Consider the following 19,543-nt stretch of genomic DNA (forward strand, 5'->3'; position numbering starts at 1 on the left):
AGCAACTCCCCGGGCTCCCCCGGGTCTTATCTTCCCCATGAGGAGAGCATGAGGGAGTGGACGTGCTTAATCAGCACAATGAGCTGGATTTGAACTCTGTAATCAGGAAACCCAAAGCCCTCCGTTTCAGTGGTTTTCAACGCTTTTCATATCAAGGTCCATTATTCATTCGGCATTTGAGCCACAGACCAGAACACCACTCCAAGACTTGGAATATTTTGTTGTCGTTGGATACGATTTTGTCCACAATTCCATGCTGTGTTGATGTTGGTACCAATAGGAGAGATAACAGGCAAACGTCAACAATTCTTTAACTAAGTAACGCAGATGTTTAACAATAATTTAACTCTTGAGAGCGTAAAATGAGCATTTTACACTCTCAAGAGTTAAAGATCTATAAGGGTCCATTTGGTTACCAACTCTCCATCATTTAGCTGGGGAACCCCCTCAAGAACCACTGGTGGTCCCCGAACCACTGCTCTGCTGTGATTGGTTAGGACTGCTAGACAAGGAGCAAGGCACATGTGTGTGTGTGTGTGTGTGTGTGTGTGTGTGTGTGTGTGTGTGTGTGTGTGTCTGTGTCTGTGTGTGTGTGTGGGGGGCTTGGAGTATTTTTGGCTGCTCTTAACCACAGACCAATAGAGAGAGATAGAGATGTAGATAGAGAGAAAGAGAGAGAGAGAGCATTGTCTGTTGCTCAACCTGTGGTCCACGGACCACTAGTGGACAACAGCATAATTACAGGAGGTCCGTGGGGTTTTAGAAAAAAAAAAATCTCGAAATATACGGTACATATTGTACTTTTGTTAAATGTATCAAAATATGTTTAAATAATAATTTATGAATGTATTGAACTTCTAGGCGTAGTGTGGGGAAAAGCTTGACATTAAACCGTGACGGGTTTGGTATACTTTTTTTGCGTGTGGCGTTGCACTCCAAAATAGCAGATCTAAAAGTGTGTGACACATTGTGAGCTTGTAGATCTGAAATCTTTGGAGGGCAGAACCATGTACGACCAAGTATAAATTCGGTTGATTAAACATTTTAGTGAAGAAAAAATGACTGCGACGTGCCTGCTTATACATGTATAGTAACTATACCTGTACATATGAGGTGGGCTGGTCCTCGTGGACTGTTCAAAATTCCTCACTGTCATACTACAGTGTCACAAAATAAGTAGCAAAATAGCCGATCTACAAGCTCACAACGTGCCGCAATGCGACGGGTTGTGAGCTTGTAGATCGGCTATTTGTGAAGTTTTGTTTAAGTGAAAGTTTGTCTCTTACGTCTGTCTGTGGGTTTTATAAATACTGAAAGAAGTATTAACAAGTGCTTAATCCATTAAGACCAGCTTTCTGGTGACATACATGGTTTCTACCCGGCAGCGACGATATGCTAGTGGTCCAAACAAGAGCTAAAAAAAAAGGTTGAGAACCAACCATTCTCTCCTGACTACATCTGATCACATTGCGTGAAAACGTCCCATTCCAGGTTCCACAGAATAAAAAGAGCAGCAGGAAGTTGACAGGGAAGCTGTGCTAACACTGGACTGACTCATCGCTGTGTAACAGCAGGCTGTGTAGACTGAGAACACAGGATGTCTGTAATTAGGGATGAAAAGTCCTTTACCTTCTGTAGACTGGTTGGGTTCAGCTGGGTTTTGTCAATAATCTTCACAGCAACCTAGAGGGAGGGGGGGTAGAGAGAGAGACAGAGAGAGAGAGAGTCAAACATTATTACAGAGAAAATTATGTCAATAGATGGGAGATAAAATACACATTTTGACGTTAGATTACAAATTGCATATTCAGTTTGGTTTTGCCTTAGTTTTGTGGCAATTACAGACTAAATAACCGCATTTCTATTGTAATTAGTGTATTGTGTCAAAACATTTCATGGCTGAATTTCTTTATTTGGTCATTTATGAATAAATAGGGCTTTAATTGGCCTTAGTAAAAACGGTACTTTGTTCTTGATGAGAAATTACCATTAGAAACACATTCGCCCACTGTTTGTATTCACATGCAAACTAGTGTGTTTGTGCGCGTGCGCGCGCACACACACACACACACACACACACACACACACACACACACACACACACACACACACACACACACACACACACACACACACACACACACACACACACACACACACACACACACACACACACACACACACACACACACACACACACACACACACACACACACACACACACACACACACGGGTTGGTCACGGCGCTCCCAAAGCACGGCCTAGAGATGGTCTGGTAATTTACTGTTGGCAGGCCGGGACCCCCCTGATGAAACTGGACCACAGCCAGGTTCATCCATTACTATAATCAACCCACAGTTTGATTATGGCATCACACAGAGAATAGACCTGTGTGTCCTTTAAACAGTGGTGGAAAAAAAGTACTAAAATGTTTTACTTAAGTAAAAGTATCAATACTGCAATGTAGAAGCACTCTGTTACAAGTGAAAGTACGGAATTCAAAATGTTACTTGAGTAAAAGTCCAAAAGTATTGGCATCGAAATATACTTAAAGCACCAAAAGTGAAAGTACTCGAATGTTTGAAAATAGCAGATCTACAAGCTCACAACGCGTCGCGGTGCGCCGCGTTGTGAGATTGTATTTCGTCTATTTTCAAATAGCCCAGGTATAAAATAGGGCTAAAGTGGTTAATGTATGTTTCATAATATCATAATTTATATCTGAAAAGTAATTTAAGTTTTTAAATAATTGTAGTGGAGTAAAAGTACAATATTTGCCTCTGAGATTGGAGTAGAGTAAAAGTATTGGAAATTGGAAATACTCAAGTAAAGTACAAATACCTCAACATTGTACTTAAGTACAGTACTTAAAGTAAATGTACTTAGTTACTTTCCACCACTGCCTTTACATTCTAAAAGAACACAAGGCCACAGGCTGCCATGCTCCTGTAAAACTGCGCTGTATGTATGCACACATACTGCCTACAAAGTAATGTATAAAACATTCCATTACGCTTTCACAACACAAAGTAGATCAGCTTTTAGAGCGTTGCTCAAGACACAGACGCAAGGGGCTAAAGTTCCTGCTCACAACCATGGAGACTGGAGGCTCAATTCAAAGCAACACAATGAACTAGCCCAGGGGTCTTCAACGTTTTCAGGCCAAGGACCCCCTAGCTGAGAGAGAGATGAAGCAGGGACCCCCTCTATATTGTATAAAATTGAGTTTCGGATAAACTTTTGCTGCTCTTTTTTCCCCCTCTACACCTAAACCTCTTTGCCAAAAATAGCCGATCTACAAGCTCACAACGCCTCGCGCTGCGAGGCGTTGTGAGCTTGTAGATCTGCTATTTTTGGGTAAAGTTCTCCTCAGAAAAGGAATGCTAGGGTTGAAGTGGTTAATGTAAAAAACAAGAAAATCATATCACACAAAGATTTGGAGGACCCCCTAGGGGTCCCGGACCCCCTGTTGAAGACCCATGAACTAGCCGGCAGGGCAGGACCGTCTCCGTCGCTGCACTAGCGACTTCTAGGGCTGTGGTTCTCAAACCGTTTCATGTCAAGGACCCCCAAATTGATATGTGTTTGGCCACGGACCCCCCATCTAAAAATGTGTTGTGCCAGGGACCCCCAGAAGTAAAGTTGTGTTAAAAATGTTTGCTTTTTCCAAAAAGAAAATCAAAGATTTGCATTAAAAAGAAAAAAAAAATCAAAAATAGCAGATCTACAAGCTCATAGCTCGGCACAAAGTGACGCACTTTTAGAACCACTAGGGATTTGTCTGAGTGCCTGTTCAGCAGGGAGCGGAGACCTGTGAGGCATAGAGTGTTCCGGCACATGCAATACGTCCTTCCAGTGAAAGTCCTCACTGTCAGTGGGTCGGGACCTAATTGTGGACCTAATTGTGGATCTTTTTTTAAATATATATATATATACATATCAATTCAAAACAATTAAAATAAATTCCACAAAAGTAAAAAAAAAGCAGAAGTCAAAATAGCCGATCTACAAGCTCACAACGTGTAGCTTGTACATCTGCTATTTTCACTTGTTTGGGTCCCGGGGAGACATCAAGTTTCTCTTTTGGGTCACAGGGCTATAACGTTTGGGAACCACTGGTCTACAACACCACGTTCCCAAACCTTTTCAGCCGAGAGCCAGAAGGCCCCGGAACAGAAAGTTAGAAAAATATATTACCGTATGAATTTATTCATTGATAACATAAGTGTCAGGGCGTATTTCAAGTAGGACCCAAATGCAAGGAAGTCAGAATATTTAAGTGGAAGATCGAGATGAATTAATCGTTGTTTGCAGGAGAGCAAAAACAGTAAACATGATCAGACTTTTCCAAATAACACATGCAATGCAGATCCTGACAATAAGAGCTTGTAGATTGGCTACACCATTTCAAAAATAGAATAACAGCCTTGTCAAGCAAGCTTAGGGGTTTGTCTGAATAGATCTCAGAAGTATTAGAAACCACTTGGTGTTTAAATAATCACACTTACTCAAATATTACATGGGGATATATGATTAACGTGGCCACTATACAGTGTTCAGCATGACTTAAATAAGTGTGCACTACTCCATAGTGTGCTTCTTAGCGGACACAGGCCCTGGCGACGGTCCAACGCTAGCCTGTTAAGGTGGCGATCAAGGCAAGGAAGTGCTGTGTCATCATAACGGGAAAGCTGGGGCTAAACGCTATCGGAAGTTTATTCATCCCAATCAGGGTTTTCCCAGAGACCTGCACTATCTCTGACACTGCTGAGATGTGCTCCTTTTTGACCACAACCTGGACGCTAAGTGGCACCGCCGCGTCACGGCCAGGGAAGGAGGCACTGCTGGAAGAAGCAGTGGTGTAAAGTAACTAAGTACATTTACTCAAGTACTGTACTTCAGTAAAGTATAAGTACCTCAAAATTGTACTTGAGTATTTCCAATTGTCTATACTTTTACTTCTCCACTACATCTCAGAGGCAAATATTGTACTTTTATTCCATTACAGTTATTTGAAAACTTTAGTTACTAGTTACTTTTGCAGATATAAATGATTACATTATAAAACATACATTAACCACTTCAGCCCTATTTTATACCTCTGCTTTTTGAAAATAGCAGATCTACAAGCTCACAACTCTCTACCCATTCAGCTATAGCCAGCAGAAAGCTGAACAGAGTGCAGCAGAATGAGCTGCTGGGGAGAGATGCACCATGTGTGTGTGTGTGTGTGTGTGTGTGTGTGTGTGTGTGTGTGTGTGTGTGTGTGTGTGTGTGTGTGTGTGTGTGTGTGGAGACGCATGCACAAGGCAGGTGGGAGCTATTTGTGGCCTGTCTTAGGTGGGCAGGTGCGCAGACAGGCCTCCCCTCCGTTTCCTGCTGTCCTGTACAATGCTCAAGGGGAAGCGTTTGTGTACGTGTGTGTGTACGCGCGTGTGTGTGTGTGTGTGTGTGTGTGTGCGTGTTGGTGAACATATGAATGCCCGGGCCCGTTTGCACTGGTGAGTTAGCGTTTACAGTATATATCCGCTCCTGTACACCGTATTTTAAACTCTACTCCCGTGGGTCCCAACCTTTTCTCGAACAAGGCCCACTTGAAAAATCGTGAAAGCGTTCGCGGCCCACCCACCTGACCACTTAACACGGCTGAGCATGTTTATTTTAGGAATTGGGCACATGGCTTTTTTTTTTTTATTACATTTTTGGCCGTGGGTGGTATGGCCGCCTTTAAGGGTTTAATGATCAATCAATTGATTGTGTTGAGGCTTGGATCAATGGCACTAACCTAGTATCCTTTAAGTTGCTGAAAACACATTTTTCAGGGTTTTAAAGAAAAAGTTGTTGTTTTTTCCCCCCCCCGTGTTGTTTGGGGGTCCACTTGCAATATCCTCACGGCCCAGGTTGGGAATCGCTGTTATAAACACTACTCCATTTCCTCTCCACTACAGAACTACAGGCGTGTTGCTGTTCTCAAATAATATTGTGAAATGTAGGGGTGTGCCAATACACTAATTTCACGAAACGATACGATATTGGGCTCACAACTTCAATACGATTTCGATACGATACGCACTTTTTTATTATGAAAATATATGGGGGAGAAAAAAAGCAAATGTGCAAACAAATAATTCTGTTTTTGCATTATTCAGACATGCAAACTTGTAGCTTTTCAGCTACAATAGCCGTTTTGAATCCAAATAGGGCAATAGTGTGACACCTGACCCGAAAAAAAACAACATGTTGTCACCCTTTTCACCTGATTTTTATTATTGTAAATAAAAAACGAAATATATCGTCACGAAAACGTATCGCGATATATCGCGGGACGATATATCGGCACACCCCTAAAAATGTGATAAATGCGTGGATATCTCAGCACTGATCAAATACATCTCTGTGTGTGCGTGTGCGTGTGTGTGTGTGTGTGTGTGTTCCCCCACTAATGGCTTTAAGGGTGAATAATTCAGCTCCGTGGTGACAGAGGGGTAACGTGGATTACTGTTAATTATTTACTACATTTGTAACACGCGGCCCATGTGCTGCTGTTCAATCTACGCATATCTTAGGGACACATGCACGCGCGCGCACACAGACACACACACTTATTGATTTCTGCTTCTAGGTGGTCCTCTGCATCTTAAAAAGAAATCTCTTTCTCTGTCTCCGTTTTGTCTGCCACATATCAGCTGCAGACAAACCGTGTGCAACAGCGGCAATGTAAAAAAACACATCCAATCAATGGTGTAAAGTAACTAAGTACATTTACTCAAGTAATGTACTTAAGTAAAATGTTGAGGTATTTTTATTTTACTGGAGTATTTCCAATTTTCAATACTTTTACTTCTACTCCACTACATCTCAGAGGCAAATATTGTACTTTTACTCCTCTACAATTATTTGAAAACTTTAGTTACTAGTTACCTTGCAGATCTAAATTATTATACTATAAAACATACATTAACCACTTTAGCCCTATTTTATACATAGGCTATTTGAAAATAGCCGATCTACAAGCTCACAATAGATCTGCTATTTTCAAACATTTTAGTACTTTTACTTTTGGTACATTCAGTATATTTTGAAGCCAATACTTTTGTACTTTTACTCAAGTAACATTTTGAACACAGGTCTTTTACTTGTAACAGAGTATTTTTTATATTGTGGTATTGCTACTTTTACTTAAGTAAAAGAGTACTTTTTCCACCACTGCTTCCAACTGCAATTTCACAGAGGGACTAGGTGAGTCACTACGTGATTTATTTACGTATTAATTACCGTCTTTCTTTTATGACATAATGGGGTTACTATGATCTCAGCGTCCTGCAGGGAACAGAGTATATAACACAAGGTCATGGACGCGCTGCTCTGTTGTTAGGCAGGTTAGCAGAGCAAGGTGGTATATATATATGATGGCTACAATGTCACCACCAGTGAAGGTGAATGTCTGCATGATTGTGTGTGGATGTGTGTGTGGGTATGATGCATGTTGTGTGCAAGGGCGGTCCCCCCTGGCACAAAATCTTTTCAGATGGGGGTCCGTGGACAAATAATACATACTGTATCAATTTGGCATGACAAATTGACATGGACATTTTTGAGAACCACTCAACTAGAGGTGACCGGTGCCTTGTGTTTGTGCTCTGGGGCTACAGTAACCTAGCCTGGGACCAGACGAATCTGCCAGTGCAACAAACAAAAAAATTGCCCTTGGCGATTTGGGTCTGGCCTCACTGCATTGTGAATCAATGTCCTGCTCCCGAAGTCTGGGGTGACCAATGAGGGCCCAGTATTCAAATATGGTAGACTGTAATTGGTAGTTGGTTGTAGGTCTAACCAATTGCATCCATTCTTTTGATCCCGCCCCTTGGGAAAAAAAACGTCCTCGTAGAAGCACCAGACTCATAACCACGCAGTGATATAGTCTGGCTAACTGTAACCCCTACTGTATATACTTTGTTAATCGGGGTCCCGTCCTTTTTTCCTCCATAAAATACTCTTTTTTTGGGAGGGGGGGGGCAAGTGTTCACCTATTATGAAATGCCAAGAACAGAGATGCTAGGGTTCATGAGGTTGACGAATAAGAATAAAATAGGGTTGAAGTGGTTAATGCCGGGCCAGAGAGCCGATAGCTTGTTAGGTGAAAGTGTTGGAGTGAAGATAGCATCGGTTTTAGTGAGGCGTGTCGTTTTCCACCTGTTCTCCCTCTGACCCCTGCCTGTGCATTCTGATGAACCAGCACAGAGCGAGGCCCGAGCAAGCATCACTCGCATACCAAATACATCTGCTCAAACATTTGCCTTGCAGGAAATCGAACGGATCAAAGAAGATTAAAGCATTTTTTTTTCTCAAAAGGCTTATTCATGATGTGCCGTGATTCGAGATTAACCACTTAAACCCTGTATACTTCGTTGACCGGAGTCTCCCAGGGGTCTATACTAGGGCCCCTATTTTTTTGTCTCTACGCCAAATCTCTTTAGACCAGCACAGTGGCCTTGTAGTTGGGAGTGTTCCGCCCTGAGATTAGGAGGTTGGGGTTCAATCCCCGGGCCGGGTCATACCAAAGACTATAAATAATGGGACCCATTGCCTCCCTGCTTGGCACTCAGCATCAAGGGTTGGACTAGGGGTAAGTCCCTGTGACATACTAGCATCATGTCCAGGGGGTGTACATCAAGCCACCTCACGCTATAGAAACAGGAGATAGGCTCCTGCCCTGTCTAGCCTCGCGTGAGGCTAGACAGGACTATATCACTGCGTAGATATGAGTCTGGTGCTTCTATGAGGAATTTTGTTTCCCCAAGGGGCGGGATCAAAAGAACGCAATGGACGCAATTGGTTAGACCTACAACCAACTACAAATTACAGTCTCCTATATTTGAATACCAGGCCCTGATTGCTCACCCAAATGTACTGTCTTGGTTGATTGGTTAAATGTACAGTCACTTAACCCATTAAAACCGGGAAAGCATCTGTGTCAACTGTCAATTTAGCATAAGATCAGTATAAGCTAGTATAGCTCAGTATAAGCTCATAGCGCATCACTTAGTGCTATGAGCTTGTAGATCTGCTATTTTAGAACAATCTTGAAAATGTGTGCAAATCTTTGAATATATATATTTTTTACTCAAATCTTTGCTTCTGGGGGGGGTCCCTGGCAAAACATATTTTGAGATGGGGGTCTGCGGCCAAATACATTTTTTTTGGGGTCCTTTGCTTTGAGCACCACTGATATAGCACATACGTTTTTCAGAGAACTGTCGTGAGAAGAGGACTGTTTGCAGTACCAACGCTGTCAGAGATCTGAAGTGATGTGTACAGAGTCTTGCTGAGTGAGAGATGGTGAACAGATCACAGGTGACCGCTCTCTCCCTGGGGAAACGGGAGCTTTAATTACTGACACCGCCAATGCAGGGCGTCTATCACTCTGGCAGGTCAGCAGTGTGTGCGTGTGTGCGTATGTGTGTGTGGAAGAGAGACAAAGAGATGGACACACAGCACTGTGATTTGACCTTACTGGGACAACTTACACGGTCAAGTACACTACAACGCGACAGGAGATCTATCGGTCTCTCTTGTTTCAGAGCAGGGCAGGTCGAACCACGTTTCAATCAACCTCTTTCTTGGTAAATGAAGCCACGTCGAATCAAAACGTAACTTGGCATAATAAGCTCTTACAAGTAAGCAGTGGTGTAAAGTAACTAAGTACATTTACTCAAGTACTGTACTTAAGTAACACTTTGAGGAATTTTTACTTTACTGGAGTACTTTTACTTCTACTCCACTACATCTCAGAGGCAAATATTGTACTTTTATTCCACTACAATTATTTGAAAACTTTAGTTACTTTATAGATTTTGATTATTATTACAAAACATACATTAACCACTTCAACCCTACATACATTTCGGCCATTTGAAAATAGCAGATATACAAGCTCACAATGCGGTGTGACGCATTGTGAGCTTGTAGATCTGCTATTTTCAAAAGATTTTGAATACACTTTATACATTAAAAACTTGTGAAATGCGAACATTTGTAACAGTTGCTTCTGGCTGGTACCTGGAACAAAATCATTTACAAATGTTGGCTTTAAAAAATATATACGATTTCTCAAAAATAGCCAAAGAAATCTTAAAATGACACGGATGCGTTCCCGGTCTTAACTCATTCAGTGCCTGACTTATTTCTGGCAGTTTGGCTCTGAGTGCCAGAGCCAAAATCATTGTAAAAAAAAAGTGCTTAGGAGCCGAGATACAGCCTTTTTCAGTAAGAAGTTAAACAAGAAGTGAATGGAGCAGAACATTTTCAAATCATGATATCTTGGGTTCTGAACTTTTTTTTTTTTTTTTTTTTGACGTCTTAGACGTCCAGTGGCACAGGGCTTATGATACAACGGACGTCTTAGACGTCGAGTGGCACTGAATGATTTAATGGGTTAAACGGACAACAGCAACAAACAAAAAAACACTTCCATCTCATGAATATTAAGCAGAAACTAAGCCGAACCCACCTCTCGCCCGGTCAGGACGTGCCGTGCCAGCTTGACTTTGGCGAAGTTCCCCTTGCCGATGGTCTTGAGAAGGCGGTAGTTGCCGATGTGGGGGTGCTCCTCCGTGGAGGTGAAGGAGTTGCGGCATCGCGGCAGGCTGTGGCGGCTCGCCGACTTCGTCGGAGGGGCGGGCGGCTCGACGAACGCGTCCACCGACGAGTGCTGCGGGAGGAGAGTCACACGTGCGGAGATTAGGAACATTCCTCACACTCTCCCCGGCCTGGCGGTTATGAGACACACCCTGCATATATGTTTGGCACAATGCTCCCTCCGAAGCCGACCACCAGGGCACACAGAATGGTATACAAAGGACTGTCTGCAACGGTTCTGCTAGAGGGATATGAGCGTGCCAAGACAGGGAGGTCCTCCCTGCAATCAGAGAGGAACCTGTTAACTGGGCTCAACGTCCAGAAAGATGATCCAGTGTGTTCTTTGTATGTGGTGCGCGCACACACGCACACAGACAGACAGACATAAACACACAAAGCTTTACACCACACACACACACACACACACACACACACACACACACACACACACACACACACAGACAGTGGTGTAAAATAACTAAGTACATCAAGTACTGCACTTAAGTACAATTTTGAGGTACTTTTACTTTACTGGACTATTTCCAATTGTCTATACTTTTACTCCACTACATCTCAGAGGCAAATATTGTACTTTTACTCCACTACAATTACTTGAAAACTCAAGTTACTAGTTAATTTGCAGATATACATGATTACATTATAAAACATACATTAACCACTTTAGCCCTATTTTATACCTAGGCTATTAGAAAATAGCCGATCTACAAGCTCACAACGCGTTGCAGTGCGACGTGTTGTGAGCTTGTAGATCTGCTATTATCAAACATCTTAGTACTTTAACACTTTTGTACTTTTACTCAAGTAAATTAAGAATTCCGGCCTTTTACTCGTAACAGAGTACTTCTACTGTGCAGTATTGATACTTTGACTTAAGTAAAACATTTGAGTACTTTTTCCACCACTGCACACACGCGGCTATACCTTGAATTTAAGCCACATCCACATCAGGAGAAAGGGAATCATGTTCCCATCTTTATCTGCTGTTAGCCTAAAGACATTATCATCCACAAAGCTACATGAGACCAGTACAAGACACACTGAACTCTTTGTGCTCTCCGTCTGCATTCACAGGATCCTGCAGAAGTGATTCAGTTCCTAATTTTCTACAATGAAGCGCATGACGACATTGCTAGCCAATTTAACCCATTAAGACCGGGAACGCATCTGTGTAACCACTTTATCCATATTTTATACTTTGGCTATTCAAAAATAGCAGATATACAAGCTCATAGCGCGGCACCGAGTGCCACGCTATGAGCTTGTAGATCACGATTTTTTTTTGCAAATCTTTGAATATATATATATTTTTAAGTGGACATTTGTAACTCAAATCTTTGCTTCTGGGGGTCCCTGGAACAAAATATTTTGAGATGGGAGTCCGTGGCCAAATACATATAATTTTGGGGGTCCTTGACAAGAAAAAGTTTGAGCACCACTGATATAGAAACATAGGTTTTTCAGAAAAACTGTGGGATTTAGAAGACATTTGTAGAATCCCCCAGAAGCAAAGATTTGAGTCACAAATGTTTGCACAAAATTTGTGCCAAGATTTTTCAAAAATAGCAGATCTACAAGCTATGAGCTTGTATATCTGCTATTTTTGAATAGCCAAATAAATCCAAAAATGACACAGATTCTTTCCCGGTCTAAATGGGTTAACTTGTACTCGTAACTGATTGGCAAAAATGCATGCATGCGTCACGGCCTGGCGTAATGAGCGGGCACGCACAGGGGTGAAAAGTTTGGAGCAGATTGCTCCATCCTCGCAAATAGAGGACACGTACAATATAAAAGGTCTGGGCTCATCATCCCGTCGCTACAACAGCTGCTCATGTCACTCCGGGTCAAAAGATCCCATGATCCATTGCTCCGGCGCGCCACACCCAAAAGCCAGAGAGAATAAAGCGTCGGTCTGGTTACCCAGGCTCCCCTGCTCCGCTTTCAGCAGGGTAACGCTACACCCAGCAGGGTGAGCGTCATATCAGCTAGCTAGCCTACATCCTGGCAGGGGCCGACCCAAAAGCACATGATCCAAAGTGTGCATGGCTGAGAGGCAGGGACAACCGAGGCAGACAGTGAGGAGAAAAAAGGGGGAAGAGAGGGGCAGACGGGAGGGAGAGGAGACGAACGAGAGAGGGAGAGCGAGAGAGTAGAGCCTGACCGATGGCACATTTTTGGGTCCGAGGCCAATCCTGATTTTGGAATACCTAGACCACCAGTTACCCATGTTTTCACCCATATTTTGTCAAAATAAAAATATTTTTACTATATACTAAGGTAAAAATAAAAAAGGGACACATTGACTGCATAAGTGCCGATACCGGAAAAAAACAAGTCAAATAATGACCCATATATTGGCCAGGCCTATACATGGGTCGAGCTCTAGTGGAGAGGGATTGTGACTGAATGCCAGTCTAAGTCAACACCCCTGAGCCTGCTGTACCCAGCCACTGTCCTGGTCAGACAGCCTGCTGTTTGGAGCTTTTTTACAGTAGCTGGGGTCTGGGGACCCCCTGGAACTCCCTCAAGGACCCCTGGGGGTCCCCGGACGAGACCCCACTTTGAGAACCACTGAACTAGTGGGTGCCGGGACAAATGATCTAAAAGCTGGTGAAAAAAGAAGCAAAAAGCATCTTGAGATGCATCTTGAGATGCTTGAGATGCTAGTACGTCGGAATGACACGGCCATTATGACGGATCTGATCTAAAAGCTGGTGAAAGATGCTTTTTGCTTCTTTTTTTCATCAGCTTTTAGATCAGATCCGTCATAATGGCCGTGTCATTCCGACGTACTGTGCTGTACTCATACACCCACAAACTGACACGAATAGACTCGAATACACACCGGCTGGCACTAGTGGTTCCGCGTTCAACTCATCACTTTTATCTGAGGAGGAGCGTATATCTGGGACAAGCGGGTCATCTTAAAGTGTCATTTAAAAGGCTCTCGATTGATAAACAAAACGTTGCTTCCTCCTCACCTTCAGGAAACAGAAAATCACACAGATACACACTTGGCATACAAATCAGGAAGCGGAGAGAGAGCCTGTTCTTTTTTTTCTCTACTGCACTCTGAAAGCCTCTCTTCTTTCGGCGTAATAAGCTGTTATGCAATGCAGTTCGTCAGAGGACCCTAGGGCTGTGTGCTATAGTGGAACGGAGGGATGCTAGCTAGGGCTCGTTGACGACTGCCCTGCCAGTCCTGCTGAGGGAATGCTAAACAGATACTTTACTTACTACTACTTTACTTATTATGAACTTCTACAAAGAGAAGCCACATCTACATGTACAGTACCTGTACCTGACACCTAAAGCTATGTAGAAGGAGTTAGTAGACTACACTGACAGTCCCTCACAGTAAAATCAACGGTGTTGATACGTAACTCTAAGGATAAAAATGGACCCAGGAGAGTTGGACTGTGCTTAACTAATTAAACGTAGTTCCATTGACCGGAGTCCTCCAGGGCTCTGCACTAAGCCCCCTACTTTTTCTCCCCCGTCGCCGGAAAATAGCCGATCTACAAGCGTACAACGCATCACCACGTGACATGTTGTGAGCTTGTAGATTGGCTATTTTTCGCTGAACGTTTGCTAGAGCAAAAACTGCATGAACGGGAAGTTTAATAAAAGCAAACTCTGATCAGAACATATTATAAACAGTGGTATATAATGATGAGTTAGCCGCTATCCTGTGGCTGTGGCTAGTATGAGCTTCAGTAACATTACTCTTTTATACAATGACAAAAATAACACATAGCATAACAAATACCCCGTTTTGAATCGTTATCTGAAAACAAACTGCCATTCCTGATCAGATACCAGAAATGATGGGACATGACAGCACCGTCACTTAAATCTAATATAATTCAGTAAGAAATGATGGGACATGACAGCTCATCATTTATGTAATTCAGTAAGAAATGACATGACAGCGCCATCATTTAAGGCTAATATAATCTAGTAAGAAATGCTTGCTTGTGAACCATATTATAGGCGGTATGTTGTTTACATGGTGGGTTAGGCACGGCACAATAATATATGGATACTGATTATTTATGATGTAGTTGAAATCTATGTCTGTCCTCCTCTCTCCAGGAAAATGAGGAAACCCTAGATATGTCAGACCCTGTCAACATGTAGTCTAGTTTCAAATGAGTTTTTTTTTGTATACTCTCTGTGTGTGTGTGTGTGTGTGTGTGTGTGTGTGTGTGTGTGTGTGTGTGTGTGTGTGTGTGTGTGTGTGTGTGTGTGTGTGTGTGTGTGTGTGTGTGTGTGTGTGTGTGTGTGTGTGTGTGTGTGTGTGTGTGTGGGGGTGGAGGGGGGGGCAAGGGGGGGTTGGAGAGAGAGCCATAAAGGGAGACAGGTGGGGGGAGGGAGTAGAGAAATGGCTGGCTGTTCCTGTGTGTGTGTGTGTGTGTGTGTGTGTGTGTGTGTGTGTGTGTGTGTGTGTGTGTGTGTGTGTGTGTGTGTGTGTGTGTGTGAGATGGTGATGGAAGGGAGGGGTGGTCATTCATAAACATTCCATCACACTAGTGAAAAGAGGAAATCAAGGAAATGCCGCAAGTCATCTAGTTTGCTCTATTCATTAATTAATGTCATGCCGCTTTGCTGTATCGTTGCGCTGCACAAACAAGAAAAAAAGAACCAGAACACAGAGAGAGAATAGCCTGTAGGCTATTCCATATCTCTGTGTTCTGGTTCTTATTGCTGCTACAGTGGGGGCCAATTAAATGGTGGATCATCATCATCATCATGTCACATTGTGATGCTGTGTGTGGCACAGGCAGCTCTTTGCCTTTGAAAAAGTAGGACAACATCCTCCCCAGTCCCCCATCCCCCAAATATTGACGCTCTGGACTAGAAAAATGCCCCCACTTCTTGCAGCAAAAAGCGGAGCAACACCATTTTCTCACAGCCAGCCAGCCCCCCTTCTCTCTCTCTCTCTCTCTCTCACTCACACACACACACACACACAACAATATGAGGGCTACTGGTGGAGGAGGCTGTACCCTTCTAAATGCTCAGAGAGAGAGCAGCCAGCTAGCAATGCATGCACTGCTGCTGACGCAATGCGTTCAGTGTTGCCATGTCCGCTTATTATAAGCGACTTTGGGCTTATTTGTCTGTGAAGTTGCTTGTAAATATTGGTGGTTGCGTTTTTTTTAGCTCGTTTCTTAAGTGTAGTTGCTTATTATGGGCTTGTTTCCTAATGTTGTTTAACCCAGTGGTTCACACTCATTTTGATGTCAAGGACCCCCGACTTAATGTGCATTTGTCTGCGGACTGAAAAATGTTTGTGCCATGAATGACGGGACCCATGTACCAGATTTGTGTTGTTAAAATATTCCAAACATTTTCAAATGTTTTCCAAGATTCTTTTGAAAATATCTGATCTACAAGCTCACAACGCGTCGCACTGTGAGATTGTAGATCTGCCCAATAGCCTATGCATAGGTTTAAAAAAGGTGCTCATGCAGGCCTATATAGTTGCTTCTTTTGGACTTGTTTTCATAGAGCTGGTTGCTTGTTTCTCTCGCGAAATCTGGCAACACTGCGTTGGACACACTAACCTAGCCGCTGCAACAAAAAGCTAAGGTGAAACCATGATGAAGGCACCACCATGCAGTACCACATCCATCCAACACACACACACAACCAGATCTTTATCCTAGGCCACCGTGCATGCCTATCATATATATATAAATATATACATATATGCCCGTCAGAAACACCCGGCTCCTCCACTGATCCTGCAACATTCTAGCCTGGGCTTCACTAAAAGGTCCTGCGATCAAATAACCTGAATGAATCCCCCCTCCCTCCTTCCCTCCCTCCCTTCGTTTGGAAGAGAAAGAATTCCGCTACATTGTGTCATGTTAAATAAACGGGGATCACCGGCCCTGGGTGGGTCGCCAAGCTAAACAACACTCACATTCTCCGTGTCACGTTCGTTCACTGTCGGCAATGGCGTTCTAGTCGACATCTTGTGCTGTGTGTAGGCCGATCAGCGATGCAGCAAGCAGGGCAAGAGTATAGAGTAGATCGGTGGCTCCGATGGGGGTGGGGGGGGGAGAGCCTGTCTACATCCCCAGTCAGTCCGCCAACCAGGGGCCTCTTCACCGCGGCATAGTGCGATCAGGGCCCGGTGTGGTGGTGGAGGATCAACCAGCTTGTTCTCGATCGGTGTGTCCGATCCGATCCCTGGCCTGGCGATCAGGCTGGTTGTTACCGGGGGCTGCGGTGTGTGTGTGTGTGGATGAAAGCCCTAGAAGGAGAGAAGAGAGGAAGGGTAGCAGCACAGGCCGGGAGAGGAGGAGGAGGAGGAGGAGGATGTGTCGGGAGGACGGGAACGTGTTCACACACAGAGCAGAGGAACGGACGTGTCTGACTGGCTGCGCAGCGCGGACTAGTGCAGCGCAGCGCTACAGCGCATCTCTCCTACGCACGGGAACGAGCACACACAGGATGGATGGAGGGTACATAATTATGTTTACTTTGCAAAAGTGAAACAAAACTATTAAAAACAAACTATGTACGTACAATTACATGGGAAGAAACAGAGCTGTGTTACATTGCAACTTAGAGAAAACTATCTTGCAAAACCATAGGAATTGTGCACTCTCTCTCTCTCTCTCTCTCTCTCTCTCTCTCTCTCTCTCTCTCTCTCTCATATATGCCCATCATATATCAAGCTATATCATAGCTTGATCAAGCTATGACTTGATATATATATATATATATATATATATATATATATATATATATATATATATATATAAGTATATATATATATATATATATATATATATAAGTCGTTTCTCATTGAATAGGGCGTGTAAGGGTGCCATAGTTGTTTACAGTTTGCACAGAGGCCCATAGATATATGCAGAGGCCTACATGTACAGTTCAGGGCTCAGTACTGAGCAGACTTTGCCATCTGCTGGATTGTCATGGTATTACATTGCTTGTTGCCTCCAGCATGACAGTAGACTTTCTGTATGATTAAAGGACGACTTCACCCATTTTCAACCTTTCTTCATATAATTGGTCCTTACTAATCCTCATGATAATATTGTAGGCTATCATTTTTGTTGTCTACTCACTCACAGAGGAGGGCTGTGAACAGTTCAGAAACCCGCCTAATGACATCATTGATGGGAATCCAAGCTAATAGAAACTGCAGGCTATTTATTCCTAGAAAGTTAGCATGCTATAATGGAAGCCATTGTTCTTACGTTAATAAAAAACAAATGGGGGGGAAAAAACCTGAAAACGATGATGTCACTGGCAGGCGGGTTTCTGAAGTGTACACAGCTCTCCTATGAGACACAGACCATGAGCATTAGTTAGGACCAATTATTTGAATATAGGTTGAAAATGGGTGAAGTCGTCCTTTAAGTTTGCTGCCCAGACGGTTTTGATTTGATTGATTGATTGATTGATTGATTGATTGATTGATTGATTGATTTAATACTTTATTAGTCAGACATGTCAACAGCACAAGGTACAGTCAGACATTTAAGGCTAAAGGGATAACACAAAAAAGTCCTGGGGACTTGTTTACATTGATTGATTGATGATACATATTCATAAGGTTGCAGGGGAAAAGCATAGGACATTCTTGTCCTATTGTTTCCATTGTGGTCCGGTAAAGAATAGTTTTGATGTCCTAGCACTGTCCTATGATGAGGTGGGTGAGATATTGTTCATTTTTTGTGTTACCACTTCCCAGAAAGCAACAGCATGGCTGCACTGGGGTGGGGTGATGATGGTGTTATCTAGCCAGCCTATGTAGTGTAGTAACGTAGTTTGACCGCTAGGTGTCAGACCTTACCTTCAGTTCAAAAGCTGCATCACATCAGCCAGCATTAGGCAGAGCTCCAAACAGTTGCACATGGAATTGGACAATGACAATTGAATCACCAGTAGAATAATAGCTGTTATATTTGATCCCATAAAAAAAACATGTTTTTACTGGTGTGTCCGTAAAAGTTTACGAGGAACGAGCAGCGCAATGGGACCTTGTGTCCGTCCAGTAAAATCTCTCTTGCCTGCCTGAACTCCTTTTGTCTTAGGAGTAGCCTATTGTGAGCAATCTGAGCAGACAGTGCCACCTACCATGGGCCTGTTGGTTTGTCTCAGCCGAGCAGAGAAGGTCCAGTCATAACAATGGACCCAGCATGACCGTGACTTATCACAATGACTGATGGAGATTGGACCTGAAAGAACCCCTGAGAACATTAGGCCTGTTTTTGTGGTTTCGAGGAATCTGTATAGTTTATTCTTTCACTGACCATGAACTCAACTTGCATGACACACAACCCCCATGCTCCCCCTCAACCCCATTGGATCCAGTCTGAGTTACTATAGGCCTACAGCACTTTAATAAATTAATATATAAAAATGTTTTATATCTTCCTAGGCCAGAGATACCGGAACAAAATGCAGAACAGATAAGAAAGTCCAACAAACCAAAATACTTGGATCTTGGCGTGCGCATCATGGGCATTTCTGGAATTCTGCATCTGATCCCAGTGTGGATCAGGTCCCAACATAGCAGATCTTATATCCCCTGAGGTACAACACCCGGGACTAGCTAACCCGGTCGACTCTGTCAAATCCAGAGTGTTAATGTAACGCTGAGAGTGTGCAGATGGACCGGGTCCATCTGCGCACACTCTCAGCATTACATTAACACTCTGGATTTTACTGTGCACCAGAGACATCCTGTTGCTGCTATGGGTCTATTTGGCTGTATTTGATTAACAGTTCATTGCCTGCCCCCATGTTTGCCTGATAATATCCAATTACACGATGGAATGATACTGAATACATATTTTTTTCCCTTTTGTGTTAAAAATAAATAAGTGACTTGTATTAGTT

At 43.2% G+C, this 19,543-nt stretch overlaps 1 protein-coding gene across 7 annotated transcripts in view; it reads right to left on the reverse strand.

The window, feature by feature from the left end:
* mark1 (MAP/microtubule affinity-regulating kinase 1) overlaps window positions 1–17,029 on the reverse strand; it is a 78,597-nt gene extending 61,568 nt beyond the window's left edge. For 5 of the 7 annotated variants that reach the window (XM_080450111.1, XM_080450109.1, XM_080450112.1 and 2 more), the window contains exons 1-3: window positions 16,593–17,029; window positions 10,512–10,712; window positions 1,630–1,683 (exon numbers count right to left, since the gene is read on the reverse strand). In XM_080450111.1, the coding sequence (XP_080306237.1) occupies window positions 1,630–1,683; window positions 10,512–10,712; window positions 16,593–16,643 (306 nt within the window). In that variant the 5' untranslated portion in view covers window positions 16,644–17,029. The remainder of the gene's footprint in view (window positions 1–1,629; window positions 1,684–10,511; window positions 10,713–16,592) is intronic. The other 2 variants (XM_080450113.1, XM_080450114.1) reach the window with 2 other exon arrangements.
* Window positions 17,030–19,543: the final 2,514 nt, after the last annotated feature.

This window comes from Gymnoscopelus braueri (genome assembly GCF_963280865.1).
Source record: "Gymnoscopelus braueri genome assembly, chromosome: 14".
In the NCBI taxonomy this organism is placed as follows: Eukaryota; Metazoa; Chordata; class Actinopteri; order Myctophiformes; family Myctophidae; genus Gymnoscopelus; species Gymnoscopelus braueri.